The following is an 18,727-nucleotide window of genomic DNA, read 5'->3' on the forward strand; positions in this document are numbered from 1 at the left end:
TGTTGCCCAGTCACCCAGTTTTGTGAGATCCTTTTGTAGCTCTTCACAGTCTGCCTGAGTCTTAACTATCTTTAGTAATTTTGTATCATCTGCAAATTTTGCCAACTGTATGTTGAATAGGTCTGGTCCCAGAACAGACACTTGGGGAACACCACTACTTACCTTTCTCCACTCTGAAAACTAACCATTTATATCTACCTTTTGTTTCCTATCTTTTAACCAGTCACCAATCCATGAGAGAACCTTCCCTCTTATCCTGTAGCAGCTTACTTTGCGTAAGAGCCTTTGGTGAGGGACCTTGTCAAAGGCTTTCTGAAAATCTAAGTACGCTATATCCACTGGATCCCCTTGGTCCACATGCTTGTTGACCCCCTCAGAGAATTCTAGTAGATTGGTGAGGCGTGATTTCCCTTTACTAAAACCATGTTGATTCTTCCTCAACAAAGTATGTTCATTGGTATCTGACAATATTGTTCTTTATTCTTCACTTCGTGCTCCCTCCCCCTTTTTTTAAGCAGTTAACCTGGGCTAGCAACCACCTCCAGCAAATGAGCTCTTTAAAGGATCTTCCTAATACTGCATTTGTATAATCTGTGTAAGTGTCTGTAGACTCATTGTTTAAAGGCCAGCCTCTAATAAGGCACATTAATTCTGCTGGTATTTTGGGGCTCTATTCTGCCCCACCCCCAATATTCATGGGAGTTCTAGTGGTCTTAATTCACACACATAGGCCTTTGACTTCAATGGGACTACCTGTTAAAGGATCTGCAGAATTGGACCCTTGCATGATTGCTTAAAACAGTTTTAATGCACTTTTGTGTGTGCAAACCTTTTTATTTAAAGGTTACTCCTGAAAAATGTATACCTTGTGTGTTTATGAGACTTTACTTGCTCTTTGGATGATGGAGTCTGTAATGTATGTAGAACAGGATTTAGACACACTGTTTGTAGATGGGCAAGCAGTTTACAGAGACCCTTTAGAGGTACTGGGCAATTTAAAAACAGATGTTGACTTCAAAGTCTATTTCAAAATGTAGCATTTGGCTACTTTTTCTTTAAAACTTACCACAAGTCCTAATTCTTTAAACAAATAAATAAATGTAATTAAACTGTTTCATCGACAAATCACTGAGCAAATTTCACCTGAAACCTAAGCACATCTGAGTTTTGTAAGTGGAGGAATATTTGATGTTGATTCCTGCGCTTCCTTTTGCTCCACCAGCCTTCCTTATACCGCTCGCCCGGCGGTGCCGCCCTGGCGGAGCTCCTAGCACCACATTCTACTTTTTAAAAACTAGTCGTGGGAGCACCAGCATCATCCAGAGCTGAACCCCGCAAACCCTTCTTGGGGGGGGGACTCTCAGTGGAAGTTCTGAACGCGGGAGGCCGGTGGGCGGCCCGGGGCGTCTCCGCCCAGGGCGGAGGGAGGCCTCAGGCGTGGGGGGGGTTCGGCTGGTGGGGGGGGCCCGCGGGCGTGGGGAGCTGTGAGGGGGGTTCAGGCGGTGGGGGGAGCTCGGGTGTGGGGAATGGTGGGGGGGGCGGCGGCGGGAGGGGGGCCACGGCCATGGGGAGCAGTGGGGGGGGTTCCGGAGGTGGGGGCGCTCGGGCGTGGGGAGCAGTGAGGGGGCTTCGGGCGGTGGGAGGGGACGCTCCGGCATGGGGAGGGGGGCCGCGGGCGTGGGGAGAGGTGAGGGGGGGTTCGGCGGTGGGAGTGGGGTCGCGGGCGTGGGGAGCAGTGGGGGGGCTTCGGGCGGTGGGAGGGGACGCTCCGGCATGGGGAGGGGGGTCGCGGGCGTGGGGAGCAGTGGGGGGGGGTTAGGCGGTGGGAGTGGGGTCGCAGGCGTGGGGAGCAGTGGGGGGGGTTAGGCGGTGGGAGGGGACGCTCGGGCATGGGGAGAGATGGGGGGGTTCGGCGCTTGGGAGGGGATGCTCGGGCGTGGGAGCTGTGCAGGAGGTTCGGGCGGTGGGAAGGGGGTCGCGGGCGTGGGGAGCAGTGGGGGGGTTTGGGCAGAGGGAGGGGATGCTCGGGCGTGGGGAGCTGTGGGGGGGTTGGGTGCGGGGGTCGTGGGCTTGGGGAGCGGTGGGGGGGGTTCGGCGGTGGGAGTGGGGTCGTGGGCTTGGGGAGCGGTGGGGGGGTTGGGCAGTGGAAGGGGTGTCGCGGGCGTGGGGGGCGGTGGGAGGGGGGTCGCGGGCGTGGGGGGCGGTGAAGGGGGCGTCGGGCGGTGGGAGGGGGTCGCGAGCGTGGGGGGCACTGAGGGGGGTCGGGCGCTGGGAGGGGGGTCGTGGGCTTGGGGAGCGGTGGGGGGTTGGGCAGTGGAAGGGGGGTCGCGGGCGTGGGGGGCGGTGAAGGGGGGGTCGGGCGGTGGGAGGGGGGTCGCGGGCGTGGGGGGCGGTGAAGGGGGCGTCGGGTGGTGGGAGGGGGGTCGCGGGCGTGGGGGGCGGTGAAGGGGGCGTCGGGTGGTGGGAGGGGGGTCGCGGGCGTGGGGGGCGGTGAAGGGGGCGTCGGGCGGTGGGAGGGGGGTCGCGGGCGTGGGGGGCGGTGAAGGGGGCGTCGGGCGGTGGGAGGGGGGTCGCGGGCGTGGGGGGCGGTGAAGGGGGCGTCGGGCGGTGGGAGGGGGGTCGCGGGCGTGGGGGGCGGTGAAGGGGGCGTCGGGCGGTGGGAGGGGGGTCGCGGGCGTGGGGGGCGGTGAAGGGGGCGTCGGGCGGTGGGAGGGGGGTCGCGGGCGTGGGGGGCGGTGAAGGGGGCGTCGGGCGGTGGGAGGGGGGTCGCGGGCGTGGGGGGCGGTGAAGGGGGCGTCGGGCGGTGGGAGGGGGGTCGCGGGCGTGGGGGGCGGTGAAGGGGGCGTCGGGCGGTGGGAGGGGGGTCGCGGGCGTGGGGGGCGGTGAAGGGGGCGTCGGGCGGTGGGAGGGGGGTCGCGGGTGTGGGGGTCACTGAGGGGGGGTCGGGCGGTGGGAGGGGGGTCGGGGGCGTGGGGGTCACTGAGGGGGGGTCGGGCGGTGGGAGGGTTCCTATGCCTCTGGCGATCTGCATCCCTCCCCACCCATCTGAATGCAGCCCCGCCAGGCAGCGTGTGGCCACCGTGGCTCCTGCGTTCATTCGCGCCGCTCCCCCCCCGGGCTGTTTGGGAGGCGAAGGTTTCGCTCGTGACGGCCCGGGCACGCTCCTCCCCCGCCCCTGCCCCTGCCCCCGCCGGCGGGAACGGGCCTGGCCTGAGGGGCAGCCGCCTCGCCTCGCCTCGCCCGCGCGCTCCCCGCGCAGCCGGCTGCCATCTCAGCGCCGCCCGCCGCGCCGGCCCCTCCATTTTATCCGTAATTCCGCCTCGTGCCCGCCCGCAGCTGCCGTGGCTCCGGATTGTCTCTCGGAGTTGCCTCCCCCGCCCTCCCCCCAGCGCAGACACAGCGCCGTCGCTGCTCGCTCGCTGTAACGCCAATGGGCCGGTTTCTCTAGCTTCCCCCCCCCTACACACACACCCACACCCCACCCCTTGCAACTCCATTGCTTTCCCAGGCATGAGAAACTGCAAAATGGTCCGGGTGGCGAGTGTGCTGGGGCTGGTGATGCTCAGCGTGGCTCTGCTGATCTTATCCCTCATCAGCTACGTGTCCCTGAAAAAGGACAATATCTTCACCACTCCCAGATATGCCAGCTCGGGGGTGCCCCGAATGTACATGTTCCATGCTGGATTCAGGTAAGTGCCTGCTGGTTCTCGCTCCGTTTTAAGGCGGACGGGTGCACACGGGGCCGGAGGGGGGTCTTGCATCTGGGCTCTCCCCGTTCGCCCGGGCATCCTTTGAGCGTTGCTTTTAAACTAAAACAACACCCTCCGAGTCAATCGATGTGCCCGCTCTGCTCTGGGCTTTCGCATCAGTGGCCACAACCACAGGGCCCCTTGGTCTGCCTGTGTGGTGGGGAGGATGCTGCTGACTGACCTGGGGGAAAGGCTTATATTAGTTGATGATCATGGTGGCTCCACGCCCGGTTCATATATATTCCAGGGGGCGAGCTAATGGCGCAGGCGCCCTGGTCCCCTGGATTGAGGTGGGGAAAGGCTGGGAGTTTCCCCCAGACGTCTTCCCTTGCAACCCCCTCCACCCTTTGCAATTCCCTCCACCAGGGAGATTCCAGCCCGGGGCCCAGCGCAAAGCCACTCCCGGCAGAGGGATCCAGGCTCGGGGCACAAGGTGCGCCCTGGACCCCAGCACCCAGAGCGGTTCCCAGCTCTCCTTCCTCCCCAGCCTGCTGTTCTTCCCGCTGGAGGGAGAGAGAGAGAGAAAAGTGGCTCAGATTCCCATCTTGCGTGGCGCTTTGGATTCTGCTTTGCACTTCATGGGGAGCCGAGGGGACAGCACTGCAGCATCCCCCGGAAATCCGAGAGGCGAACGGGTCTGGGTCACAGCGGTGGGGCTGGAACTCCTTGCAAAAGCGCTCTGTGCTGGCTGATGCCGTCCCTGTGCAAAGCCCGTTGCATCTCTAGGGGACACATGGAGAGAGATTCCCTTCCCTTCCCCGCCCTGCAGTGCTGAGCTTTCTGAACAAGGGCAGACTACAAGCCAGATCCCTCCGAGAAATGCGGGACACTCTGGTGGAGGGGAAGGAGAGTTGTTAAACTGCTGGAGTGTCTGAGGCTGGAGGAGTGGGGGGTTGGGGGCAGAGAGAAAGGAAAGCAGGATGAAATGAACAGGCAGAACCCTCTTATCATAATAACCCAGGCCCAGGGAGCGGGGCTAGCTGCTGGAGACTGCCTGCTGGTCGATCGCTGTCCGTGGTGCTGATTTGCTCTCTGAACCTGCCCATCTATTTGACTTCAATTCCAGCACGGTAATATTTTTGACGGCCATTTTATGAATTCTGCAGTGCACAGAAATGTGTAAAGTCTCTCTTTCCCTTCGTTCAGATTGATTTAAACAGGGAGACCAGACTATGACGGGGGAAATGGAGGTTTTGTTCAGTTAGTTCCCTGCCCATTAAGTCATCCGCACTGAAACAGACAGAATCTTTAAACGCAGCCCTGAGCAATTTGTTAATTCTGTGTGTGTACGTGCGTGCGTCCTCATTTTTCAGGTCCCAGTTTGCACTGAAGTTTCTGGACCCTTCATTTGTACCAATTACAAATTCTTTGACACACGAGCTGCAGGAAAAGCCTTCCAAATGGACGTTTAATAGAACAGCATTCTTACATCAAAGGTGAGAGAGAATCAAACACAGGGACTGTTTTGTTAGGCCTGGGGCTCTAGTCTAGCCCCATGTAGTGCAATTATCACTCTCCCTATGTACCTGTGGTTGGTGTATATTTAGAAAATAAAATCAGACAATTATAAATACCGAACTCTGAGTAACTTGTCAGCAACTCTTGAGACAAAGAGTGAGTCTGAACATTTCCCAACAAGGTGAAGTGTTTAAAAAAATATACAAAATAGAATACATCACTGTCTTAGGGTAATTTATTATTTCATTAAAGAACAGAAGTTGTTTTACAGCAATGGAATACTAATGGGATGTGACCAGCTTTATCAAAATGATAATTAATTTGCTATTATTTCAAGATATTTTTTTTAAAAACCTTTAAGAGTCAATATATAAAAATATCAAATATTATATTCATTAAAATACAAAAAATTGTTTTAGTGAAACTTCTCAGCCAATTTGCAACCAGTAATTCTGTAAAAATGCAGACTAGCTATGTCTTTATAACCATAGTTGTTTCTGGTTGTCTAAAACATGGGGAACATGATGGAAACATTTCTGATCCAATTAAAATTAATTCTTTCCATAACGATTTTCATCTCAACTTCACCAAATTCCATTTAACAAGATGACAACATGGCAATTGAAATTATTCCTCAGTTCCCTTCATTTCCTCAAAACTCAACATTTGCAAGAATTTAATATTAGCTGAAATGCTTTTTAGTTGATCATTGTTGCTCTTCTTCAACTTGTGATACTAATGCTGGTAAATGCTGGGCCAGTCTTCTTGCTTTCTTTATTTATATATGTGTTTAGCCATTGATCATCAGTCAGTGGAGATTTCTGCTTAGAGATTGATGTCACAATCTAGGCCAATAACATTATCAGAATACAAATTTTGCCTGAAAATTGCCCACTGTTTTTAAAGGCTAGATTGTGTCTTGGATTACACAACCAGGTAAAGGTTTTCTTAACACCCCTATGCAGCCCACCCAGTCTTGGGTTTTGGAACAAAGGAGAGAGCTGAGCAATGTGCCTACTAACTGTTTCCTTGGAATGGGTAGGAGAGGTGGTGAACTTTAGCTCTGCTCCCTCTACTCTTTGGTCACTAGTCAACATAGCAGATGAGGCAGTGTGAGGCTGTGGGAAATAATTTCTGGCTGGTATAGCCCAACACTAAATTACAACCCTTCAGGGGCCAGAAAGGAGCAGAGAGAAAATTGTGGTTCTTCCCTGGGGTGTTCCTGGAATGACATCACAATGTGCCACCACTATGGCCTGTGTTCTTGTGGTACAGTCTACCCTAAAAGAAATAGCTTAGCTGCACCTCTATGTTGATGTTAGTTAATGCCTCAAGATCTGCCTTGCATTTGTCTGTTAGCAATAGACCATAATTAGGGTACCCACTGGGATTCCATTAATGCTTAGACATTTGAGGATGAGGAGCTGGAAGAGAGGTTGTTTGTTTTTCATAAACATGAGCAAATAAAGCAGTAATGGTTCATTTTCTAGTTTTATCCACTGCAGACGAAATTCCAGAGTGTTTTTAGGATTCATAATAGCCCTTTTCAATATTCCAGTTTGCTTGTCCAAATGAGATATTATGGTATTATGTTTATGTAAGGGAAGACAGTTGAATACCATTTGTTTTGTGACTCAAAGCTTCTTAATGAGGTACAAGAAGCACTTGTATTAAAAATTTAGCTACATTACTGTTAATACAATTGAATATTCTTGACTGCTTCATTTTGTTTTAAGTACATCTTGGCATATGAGAGCTATCCAGTCTCACCAAAGCACATCAGTTCACTACCACGGGTGAAATTTACCCCTATCCAGAGGATCAGCACAAGGCCAATGCATTGCCCTCAAGTTAGGGTTTAAATAGGATTTAGTCTTTTTGCTGAGGCTCTGCACAGCAGTGAATTTCATCCTGTGTAAACAGTACGCAGTTACAATCATATACCTCAAACTCAAATCAGCATCCTCCATTAAAGTCAGTGAAGTTATGAAGGTTTGAGGATCTGGTCTCACAGCTCTTGTCACTTCATATCCATTTGAAAGCTGTTGCATTGCAACCCTCAGCTGGAATAACTTTACTCCAGTTGTTTTTTAAATAAAACCAATCATGACATAAGAAATAAAACCTCTATTTTGTATAAAGGAGAGAAATATAATGAAATGTTTTATTTTGTTCTTTTGTATTTTATTTTAGGCAAGGAATTCTCCAGCATGTTGATGTAATAAAAAATTTTTCTTTGACCAAGAATAGTGTTCGGATTGGACAGCTGATGCATTATGATTATTCCAGCCATAAGTATGTTTTCTCTATTAGCAATAACTTCAGATCACTGCTTCCAGATGTCTCACCTGTCTTGAATAAGCATTATAACATTTGTGCTGTTGTTGGAAATAGTGGAATCCTTACAGGGAGTCAGTGTGGACAAGAAATAGATAAGTCTGATTTTGTTTTTCGTTGCAACTTTGCTCCAACTGAGGCTTTCCAAAAAGATGTTGGAAGGAAAACCAACCTTACAACCTTCAATCCCAGCATCCTGGAAAAGTATTACAACAATCTTTTGACCATTCAGGATCGCAATAACTTTTTTCTAAGTTTAAAAAAGCTTGATGGGGCCATTCTTTGGATCCCAGCTTTTTTCTTCCACACTTCAGCAACTGTTACAAGAACATTGGTTGACTTCTTTGTTGAGCATAGAGGGCAATTAAAGGTCCAGCTGGCTTGGCCAGGAAATATAATGCAGCATGTTAACAGGTTTGTATTTTCCACGTATTTCACTCATTGAAACATATATCACTAGTCAACTACTTTATTGATTTTTCATTCACAATTTGCCTTGATGTGCAATGTCTAAAGGTTAGGACCTAATCCTGCTCCCATTGGAGGCAATTGAAGTTTTGCCATTGACTTCAATGAGAAGCACAATTGGTCCCTTAAGGTGAAGTTCCCCCCGCCACCGTGCAAAAGAGTAGCACAAGGTCGATATGGCATGTAATTCAGCATAAGTGGGATGTAAGTGGTTGCATGGGTTTTGTGCTGTCCCACTGCACACAGGTGAATCACACAATGAATATAGCACTAGAGCACCATCAACCTTGGCTGTAAGTATTATAAGCCAGCCTATAGCCAAAGTGATCATATAAACAAGGTGGCTTGACATAAGCAGGGTTGCAGTTCAGACTAGTTTAAATTCTAGGCACTCTTATTCAGGTTGAAGACTGTAAATGCAATGCAATAATATTGGCATAAGTAGTGCATAGCCTTGTAATGGCTGTCTGCACAAGGGTTAATTTAACCCTACAACTATGATCCTGCAGTTGCCTCGACATAGGCATACGGAAGCCCATGTGTAGCCCAGATGGTGTCAGTGGGGTTCTGCAAAAGTGAAGGAATCTCTCTGGAGACAGGGAATATTTTGCAGGATTGGGGGACTAACAAACAGATGTCCTAATGGGCACCATTGCAGAGAGGCACAAAAAAAGTCTGTGATAAACTTGTGCAAGGATAGTGTTTTCAGTAACAGTATGTTATATTCATGCTATTTTAATAAGGCCTAACCTGAATAGTAACCCTAATATTATTCATATGATCACTTATGAATATTGACATTCTCCACCCGCTGTCCTGTTTTCTTATAAATTTATAAATCGTTATATACAGAATTGGTACCTGAATCAGCCTCTGCTTATTATTTCACAGGTACTGGAAAAATAAACACTTGTCACCCAAGCGACTGAGCACAGGTATTCTTATGTATACCCTGGCTTCTGCAATATGTGAAGAGATCCACCTGTATGGGTTTTGGCCATTTGGATTTGATCCTAACACCAGGGAAGACCTCCCATACCATTACTACGATAAAAAAGGAACAAAGTTCACTACCAAGTGGCAGGAGTCCCACCAGCTGCCTGCAGAATTCCAGCTGCTCTACAAAATGCATGGTGAAGGACTAACTAAACTGACTTTGTCACATTGTGCCTAAGAACTTAAAACTTGAAGTGCCAAATGATTGTTTAAAAAGTGCCCAAAACTGAATTAAACATTCTTTAAAATATAATCCTAAAAAAAAGAAAAAAACCTAAAATATTTTCCATAATATAAAGATGCTTTTTAATCGCCCTTTTCACAGCTCATCAAAAGGTTTCAGCATATTTAGCAATGCAGAAGTGTTTATCAAAATATACTGACACTATTCATGGACCAGGAAAGTTTAAACTCTTTAAGATAGATATTTTGCATTTATAGATATGCTACTAAATACATGTTTTAAAATATTTTCATATATATATTTTAACATTACACTAAATGCCTCTAACCTCCAAATTTTAATGTTCCATGCAGATTAGAATTAGAACCGTTAGTTTAAAATATTTTGCTTATCTTACAGCTATTACTATTAGTAGTGAAACATACACATGTTGCCATGGCTAATTGGAGAAAGCTAATTAAGCTTTCCATTTACTATCAAGTTCTAGTTCTTTAGAACAGACTCTGATTTTCACAGCTTGCATATGATCTGTGGTATTGTATTTTACATATTCCTAGGAATAGTATTAAAGTGATGGGCCTTGTCATAGCTAGATACATAAATTGTTCTTAGGTTACTTCAGTGTTTTAATTCAGTTTGAGACAAATCCTAGAGACGGACCCATTTAAATCAATGGGAATGTTGTCATTAACATCAGTGTAACAGAATTTGGCTGTTTGATTTTAAAATTAATGTATCAAGATTAATAATATAATTTTTTTTAAAAAAAATTCTTTTCTGTGATGAGGAGACCCCTGGAGACATCCAAGGAAGGACCCTTTCTAATCCTATCCAAACATCCCCAAAGGGGGCTGGCAGTGATTTTAGGAATATAGATCCTTTGGAAGAGGAGCACAGTTTATAATTGTCTCTTTGACCTAGGCTCTTCTATTCCTAAACTCCCCTTCATCAGTGTTCTTGTTGCACTCCCAGTCTTCACAAGCCTAACCCACATATTCTAAAGCCATTGCAAGAAATGGGTTTTCCACTTCATAGCCCATTCCATGACCAGCCAAAGCCCTGGTCCTGCAATGCATTCTGCGCGGCCTCTGGAGTCCACCCATGCAGGTCTCATTATAGGATCAGGGCTCAAGATAGAAATTAGATTTTCACATACATTGTTTCTTTTTCCTTTTAGTGCTACTGTACCTCAAGCACAGTTATTCTATGTGTTTGGGTGATACATTGTGTTATGTTCTAAAAGTCGCATCCATATTGGAAATACTATACCCCATCCTGTTGCTCCTTCTCCGTGTCCTCCTAAAAAAGGTGTGCAGAAACTAGGGTAACCATTACATTGCTCCTGAACCAGTGCATATAGTTATGTCTAAAAAAAAAGTGTAATGATGAAACATAATTCAACAAAAATCTTTGATCATTTTATTTTTATTTGGGAGCAATGAGGATAAGCTCAGTGCCAACAATGGGAACAGATTAAAATTACTGGCTAAAATTTTCAAACTTAGGTGCCAAAAGTTATTCACCTAATTCCATATTTAGGTAAATAAAAATTCACTGAAGTCCATGGGAGATACAGGTTTCTAAACCACTTTGAAATTCAGGCAACTTATCTATGGACCTAACTTTTGGGGACTAAGTTTGAAAATGTTGGCCATTGTGTCTCAGGCCAATTGATTGTAATATTTTTAAATTAAAACCATTATACTTTAAAATATTCTAACAATTTTATATTATTTTATATGGCTTTAAGTGAAGAATAACTAATAATGATGTAAAACATCACACATGCTGCTATCTTAATTTTTCCAAGATTCTTTATCTACAAAGTAGAAATAGAATTTAAGAAAGGAAAACTCCAGGGTAATATAAAGAATGTTCTAATCAGTGAGGAATGGTCTCCCTCTTCCGTGGAATCCACTGAAACCTCTGCACCTTGGCTTGAGATGGCCATGCCGGGACTGGTGAAGGATGGAAATGGGGACCACTGCTTTATTTAGCATACTCCCCTAAGCATCCATGGTGAAATGCTGACCCTAAAGAACTCAGTGGGAGTTTTGCCTTTGATTTCAATAGGAATTTCTCTCTCAGTTCTTTTCTGAGTGAAAATCTGCCTGAGAGTTAGGGTGAAATTCTGGCCCTGATCAGGTTAATGGGAGTATTAGCTCCCTTTCTAAGCGTTCACCTCCCTCAGGATTCCCATGTGAGGGGAGCACAGAGCCACCTTGCAACAACTTTAAAAAACTCTGAATCCCAATGCCTTTTGGTGGAAAAGCAAATTCTATCCAGCTGACTTTGCATCATCAGACTCAGCCTGTGCTATGTAGTGTTCTTAAAGTGGCATTTCCACCAGTGAAGGACACCAGGCCCGTTCACTGAATGGAAATCCTGATACAGCAAGAGTTTTAAAACCATTTTCAAAATTCTTCTTTGATTGATGGAGAGGACATAAATCACCAAAAATTTGCTGGTTTTGTTTTGTAAATAGAAACTTAAAACTGAAAGTGTTCAGGAGGAGGTTAGCCTGTATCCAAACTCACAGAGTATAGAATATGCCATCATAGTGTTAATGGATGACTTCAGACTCTTCTGAAGTCTGAACATAGTATTGCTAAAGTTTCTTGCTCAGTTGTGTAAGCCTGCATCTGCTTTCCTGGTATCTTTTTCTGTCCTGCTCGGTATTCTTAAGAATTCATACACTAGAATATTACTTATTACAGGTATTATTATTAAGTGGCCTCATAATGGTGCGGTACCAATGTATCATGGCTCCATATGATTAATTATTGCTATTTTACTTATTATTTGCATTGCAGTAACATGTGGGATCCCCAATCGGGGATTAGTTCTCCATTGTGCTAGCCACTGTTCCAACACAAGACAAAAAGACAGTCCCTGCCCCCAAAGAGCTTACAAACTAAGATATACTCAGGTTAAGGAGCTAGGGCCCAGCCCTGAAAACCTCTACCTTCTGACTAGTCCTACTGAAGTCAGATGAGTAAAGGTCTACAGGATTGGACCCATCCCTTGTAACTCCTAATCTGCCATGTTACACTGTGAGTGTGATTGCTATGGTACTCCTGAAGTCCAGTGGGATTCACAGACCACTTCCTTCTAGCCATGGAGTGGCATTGCTGTGTCCTTTGGGAGAAACTGGCTTTGATGCCTTGCAAAGTGAGGTGTTATTGTGACTGAGGAAAGAGTGTGGGGAGTGTTCTATTAATTTAGATGGAATAGATGGGCTAAATGTGTTAGCATAACCCAGGTACTGTCCAATATTAAACAGTGTTAAACAAGGTCTGGGGTTTGGTATGCAGAAACCTCAGCCTACTTAGTACCATGGCAACCACACTGTTAACTATCCCTTTTAACCTTTTATTAAAGATACAGCAAGGAGAGAAAAACAGTTAAAGGATGCAAAATACAAAGTATTGTGTAAGGCTTTCATGTTAACAACATCCCTTGTTCCCTTTCCCTTTAGCTGAAGAGAATTTTAGACAGAAGAAGAATCTTTGTTTGACAGTCATTAGATGGTACCAAATATGATGATAACTGTCCTTTTGGGAAAAATTGATGAAGATAGTTGAGATGGGCTGGAGCTGTTGTTCCTGATACTATTGTTAAAGTTTGATCCTATTTCATCCCAGATGGTGTTTGGGATTCAGCTGGAGCCAAGTAGAGGTTGTGATGTCTTCTGGGTCTATCTCTCTCTCTCTCTGTCCTGGTCTGGTCAGGACATCTCTCAAGATCAGGATGATGAAGGCCCAGGGGTCCCAGGAGATGGTGGGGTGGCAGCCATGATGGTGAAGCTTGCTCCGGTAGCAATTTTTCTCCCCAAAGTCTTTTTCTTTTAAGGACCCCAAAAGTGGATGGAATAGCATGTGGGTGGAATAGCACATCCCCTCATTATTTTGTCCACCAATTAGGCCTACTTCTGGCACACCAATTTGGGTTCACTAATTTCTGGTTCAACATTTTTCTTGCTTACAAGCAGGATCAAAACACAGTCCTTGAGTTATATCAGTAGGCCTTTTTGTATGGACAAATTCTGTCTTTCTCCCTTTCGTACCTTTTCCCATCAGCATTTGTTGCTATTGTGACATCTTATGAACTTACACTGACTTTTTACAATGGAACTCACAATTCAGGTAAATTTGTAGGCCCAGTTATCGCAGCTGGGGGTGCAGAGTGGGTAAAAGAGGAGCAACAGCCCCAGAATTAAGTTCTGAGCAATTGTGTTTTTCTGGGTGCCTGTGTCTAAGGAAGGTGAAAACATTATTTACATATTTTTCAAAAGGGAAGAATGAGAGTTAGGTAGGGTAGGGTTCTGCACTAATTATTAACTAGGTACGTCAATTAATCTTTTCCAGTGTACTTTACTATTGGATTGTACAGTATGTGTGTGTTCACTATGGAATCTAAATCCATTCTTGATTCACTGCTATGAATAATAGAATATTCTTAGTCTAATTTAATATACACACACAGTCACCAATACACACCTGATTCTGTAAACATTGTATCATATTTTGTACTGTGTGGAACTCAATCACTGGAGAACAGAAAATATTATACGAGGGTTCATAGTTGGTAGCTGGCATTTTAATTAAGTGATGGATTATTAATTTCAACAGTGGGAAACTATAATTTTAATCTAGTTAAGTAAATATGAACAATTAGCATCATATTTGTTTTAATGCTGAGGCCAAAATGTTGTATATATTTTTCAGTTGCTGGCTCTCAACAATAAGAAATTATATTGGCCAACAATGTCAATGTTTGGCTACTGTACATTGTTTACATTACATAGTTATGTGCAAGTTAGGTACATAGTTATGTACAAGTTTAGATTACTAATGAATTTAATTAGATGTAATCACAAGCAAATATGTACTCGTCTAAATGAATGTTCTTTCCATCCAGTCCCGTAGAGCATCTTCAAGAGACATTTTCACAAAGGGGAACAATCTACTTAGGGCCAGATTCCAACACCTTTATTCTAGTTTAATATCACCTTACTGCATGGGTTATTCCACTGTCTTCTTTCCATTGACTTCAATGGGAATTCTCATGGAGTAAGGTATTAATGAATCTGAATAAGAGTATCAGAAACTTTTAAAATGCAGTGGACCTTCTTATGATGAAGTCATCATTTTTTCACAGTGCAGCATCACTCCAAGCAGAAATTCTCTAGATCCAAAACTTCGTCTGGTACATTTCAGTGAATTGAAACCATTTTGGATCTAAATCCACTTCACTATGGAGTCCCATGCTATCTGAGTTCACTGTAAATGTCACTGTTTAGCATAGTGGCAACATTTGGATCTGAATCTGTATTTTGGATTGGTGTCCTGATCTGGAGTTTTGTTCTGCACTGCTCTACCATTCCTTGTTCAGAAAGTGGATTTATTTCTCCAGTGGAGCTAGTCAGAAGAACTTCAATGGAACTATTTTCCATTGGAAAAAGAGGTTCCACTGAAATCAAAATGCTTCATGAAATTGTGTTTGAAAAAAAAAGGAAAAAAGTTTCAAAAATGTTAAAATATCCCATTTTGATATTTTCAGAACAAAACGTTTCAGTTTTTCCTTTTGAAATGGTGTTTGTTTCAATTTTACATTTTGTATTCTATATTACATATATATTATAATATAATATCAAGTAAAAAGCCAAAATTGAAACGAAACATTTCATTCAGCCCCAATTCTTTGTTTTCTGAAATTTTCTTTTGCAAAGAATTCTGAACTGTTCAGGTTTTTTTCTTTATCAGAACAAAAACAAATTTTGAAAACTCAAAATCCTATTCAAAATGGAAATTCCAATCTCCACACAGATGTAATCTCCAGCTTTCTTTTCTCATAATTTTGCTTGCTATTATTTTCATCTGCGGGCTGGATTCTGTTTCTGTGCCTGCTCTTTTGCACCCACAAAATGAATTGCAAGTGAAAAATTATGGGGACAAACGGCTCTGTAAAAGGAAGGTCACTCTTCTAAAACTATATCCCTAATTGTTGAAGGAAGTAGACTATGGAGTTTTGCCACTTATACCAGGGCTGAATGTGTTTAGTTTAAACAAATGTTGCCTCCTTTATAGCCTGTTTCTCTCCTCCCCTTTGCCCCCCCCCCCCCCCCCCCGCTATCCCTTGCAGTGAAGTTATGGTACTGTAGGGCAAAAGTCTCCTCTCAAAGGCACACAGTAGAACTAGACTCCAAGTTCTGCTCTCTCCACAGGAACAGAACTCCCAAGAGAAGAATATCAGGGGTGGGATCCACTCTGGGCACTTGAGAGGAGAATTTTGCCCTTGAAAACAGACTATGGTTTGGTAAGCACTAAAGTGATGCTATAGCAGGGAGAAAGAGGCAGTAGGTGCTAAGTGAGAAACATAAATATCTTTAAATATCAGAAACGGGAATTCAGAAAATTATTGACAAAGGGCCATATCATACCATTGATTTTTATGCATAACTCCCCATTGTTTTTTCAGAGCCCCATTGAATGTTTCAGAGCCATCGATTTCAGCTGGGAGTTCTGCTTCAAAATCAATGACACAATAAGACCCAAAGAAAATTGCTTTTTGGTATCAATATTCTTTGTTCAAGTTTGCTGCAATGTGGAAACCATGCTTTAAAACAATGTATTACTTGTATCCTTCTGTTTTTCTAGATGGTCTTTCAAATCTGCTTTTGTTTAGAGACAAAAGTGATAGGATTCATTATGCAAATTAAAGGAACCCTATTTTGGGGGCCAATACTCTTCTCATTGGAGTGAATGGAAAGACTCCCACATGATTCATTCAGAGCAGGATCAAGCCCCTCTTCTTGTCCTAAATCTCCATTTTCAAATCAGTTTGTTTGGAGAAACTCACATTAAGAGCCTGATCCAGAAGTATCTGTGCTGGTAAACTCCCTTTGACGTCAGCAGGTGTTTTGCCTGTCAGAACTGCAGGATTGAGATCAGTGTCTTTTTCCTATTGTGTCTCGCTCATGGCCCATGTAACCCTTTTCAGGGGGGTGAACCTGAAAAGAGTCAAAGGTCCTGTTTGATACCTCAGTGTTCACAAACCAAAGTCATTGAAGGTCCAGATTCTGCCACTTTTACAGTGAGTAGTTAGCACCTAACTCCATGACTAATCCCTGTGGCAGACTCTGGTTGTGTTTTATGGAGAGATCAAAGCAAAGTGGTGCAGACAAGCAAATGAATGGGGTTGAACGGGGAAGGTGCAGGGCCAGGAGCACCCAATAAGTGTCCTGACTCAGCACATCTCCCAAGCAGACTGACAGGGAGACCCCACATAAATTAAAGCAACTCGTCCAGCTGCTTTCCTCCAGCCGATCAGATTCTTTGAGTGTCAAGTGGCAAAAATTGCACCCCACCCCAGGTATTGAGGAGGGTAAATCATGCCTACATTTGTTATCTTGTTGGCTACACTCTTCCTGCCTTTCTCTTGCAATCTGAATTCCTTCTTGTCTATATCAATCTAAATGGATTCCTAATGGTGAAGGGTAAATATGCACTAATACAAGTGAATGTTTCAATAGATAGGCATAGATGTATGACACTGTATGCACATATGTGTCATTTCAAAACATTTTTGTTTAAAATATTGAATCATGGTTACTGGTTCCAAGGAGAAGGGCATGAACTGTTCAAAACCAATGCAGCCCTGTCTCGTGAGGGTAGAATGCCTACCATGGGATAGGTAGCAAATGGAGACGAGGTAGGATAGGGTTATAAGGTTCCTGGGTGAGCACAATGTTGGGTTCGATGCTGTTCTGCAGCAGTTGACTGTGGTGCCATGGAGGGCTTTCAATGCACGATATCCATTAGGGTGAATTTTATCTATAAATAGTGGCCCTAAGCTCTTTCAAGCTAAAGTTTTAAGAACTTAGCTCTGATCACCTCAGGACTTGTTGATGTTCATGATACTGTTGCACAGTCCATAAAGGCCTAGCCTACTTCCAGTAAACTCAGTGACTGAATTTATGTGAGCAACTGCATGCCTATTTCCTTTCTCAGTGGGTATAAGCCACCTATAAAGAAGACCTGTGACGGAATGAGGATATGCATGTGTAAACTCACAAAGAAATGTGAGAGTGTAACACAGGAGTTGTGCTGATCTAGATGTTAGCTTGTATATTGGGGATTGGGCAGGAGAGCAGTAAAACAAAAAAACAAAAAGTGTACATAAAAATTGGAGATGTATGTATACTACTTCTGTTACTTTATATATCTTTATTTAACATTTTAGTATTTAGCATTTTTTCAGTGAATATTACATGTATGTAGGGCACACACAAAAAGTCATTCTGGCTATCACTTTGTTTATTTAACAGTTGAGTATACCAAAAAGTGAGGATTGTGAAATATAACTAACTGTGAATAGAGGCTGCAAAAAGAAATGATTTAGAAAGCAGGTTTTCTGTAAATGAATGTGTCTTTATTCTAATGACCATGCAGTTCAATGCTTGATGGAGTTGTTTTAACTAAAAAACATAAAAATAATAAAAAAATTAAAAACAGATCTGCCATAATTGTAATAAAGCATTTATTAGTTAATGGCCATATTAGAAGTATTATTTATTTTTAAAATAGTATTAATGTCCATTATGGGCCAGGATATAATCTCAGGTGAATGGCGTGCAAAGCTGCACATGTTGCAAAATGTGTTGCATGCAAAAGCTGGTATTTGATCTTGCTCCCACTGAAGTCACTATTGGCTTCAGTGGGATCAGGATCAGGCCCCAGGGCATTACTTAATATGTACTTGATGTGGCCACACATCTGAGATTTGAATGTGGCCTGCACAGTGTAATGTACATGTAAATATGTTGTCATATTTGTGAACAAGGAACCTGTTTCCTTTTGTAGAGAAATCCTGCATATTTATTGTAACTGTAGTTTGGGGCGGGGGAAACACAATGATTCATTTTGAATCTTTTCACAATGTTATTGTTCGGTGTGAATGTGCCTGCAACATTGACTCATGTGCCAAAACACAATATTGAATGCATTGTTTTTAAATAAAATATTTTATTGTGCATTGGAAATCTGTGAAACTCAGCAGTGTTTATTTCTTCCTTCCTATATTTTTTAACTGTTTGTAGTTTGTATCCTGCGCTTGACTGCTTGAGCTGTGTAGATGCCAACACTGTATTGAATTCCTTAACATCATTTTAATCAAAAATTATTTTATATTTTGCAGGACACAAAATAGGCACAGAAGTATCTGAGAACATATTATACAATGGTATGTCTTCTTGGGGTCTGATTTTAACATCTGAAAGCTACACACACCAAAATTAATTTCATTCTTACTGGGCGAATCAAGAGACTGATAATGGCATACGTAGCCTTTCATTTCAAGGTCATTAATATGGATTTCTCTCAAGAGGAAAGTGACCGAACACCTATACATGTTCAGTGGCTTAAGCACAATAGGGCTGATTTCCTCAGTCAAGGACATAGTAGACAGGTGTCCACAAGACTGTATTAAATGGTATCTTTTTAAACAGTTTTATCTGCGAGACCAAGGACTGAGC

The 18,727-nt window shown here is 44.1% G+C and overlaps 1 protein-coding gene across 2 annotated transcripts; it reads left to right on the forward strand.

Annotated features, from left to right (window-relative positions):
- The first annotated feature begins 3,484 nt into the window (after nt 1-3,484).
- ST8SIA3 (ST8 alpha-N-acetyl-neuraminide alpha-2,8-sialyltransferase 3) lies at nt 3,485-18,193 on the forward strand. Of its 2 annotated transcripts, XM_084627914.1 has the most exons (5): nt 3,485-3,689; nt 5,063-5,185; nt 7,401-7,958; nt 8,904-9,145; nt 15,673-18,193. In XM_084627914.1, exons 1-5 carry the CDS (start codon nt 3,511-3,513, stop codon nt 15,681-15,683), a joined length of 1,113 nt encoding a protein of 370 aa, XP_084484040.1. In that variant the 5' UTR covers nt 3,485-3,510; the 3' UTR covers nt 15,684-18,193. The 2 variants fall into 2 exon arrangements, with proteins under 2 accessions (XP_084484040.1, XP_084484039.1); XM_084627913.1 differs by lacking the exon at nt 15,673-18,193 and having other exon boundaries at nt 8,904-9,224.
- Nucleotides 18,194-18,727: the final 534 nt, after the last annotated feature.

Source organism: Lepidochelys olivacea (assembly GCF_965140295.1).
Source record: "Lepidochelys olivacea isolate rLepOli2 genome assembly, chromosome: 5".
NCBI classification, from domain to species: Eukaryota; Metazoa; Chordata; order Testudines; family Cheloniidae; genus Lepidochelys; species Lepidochelys olivacea.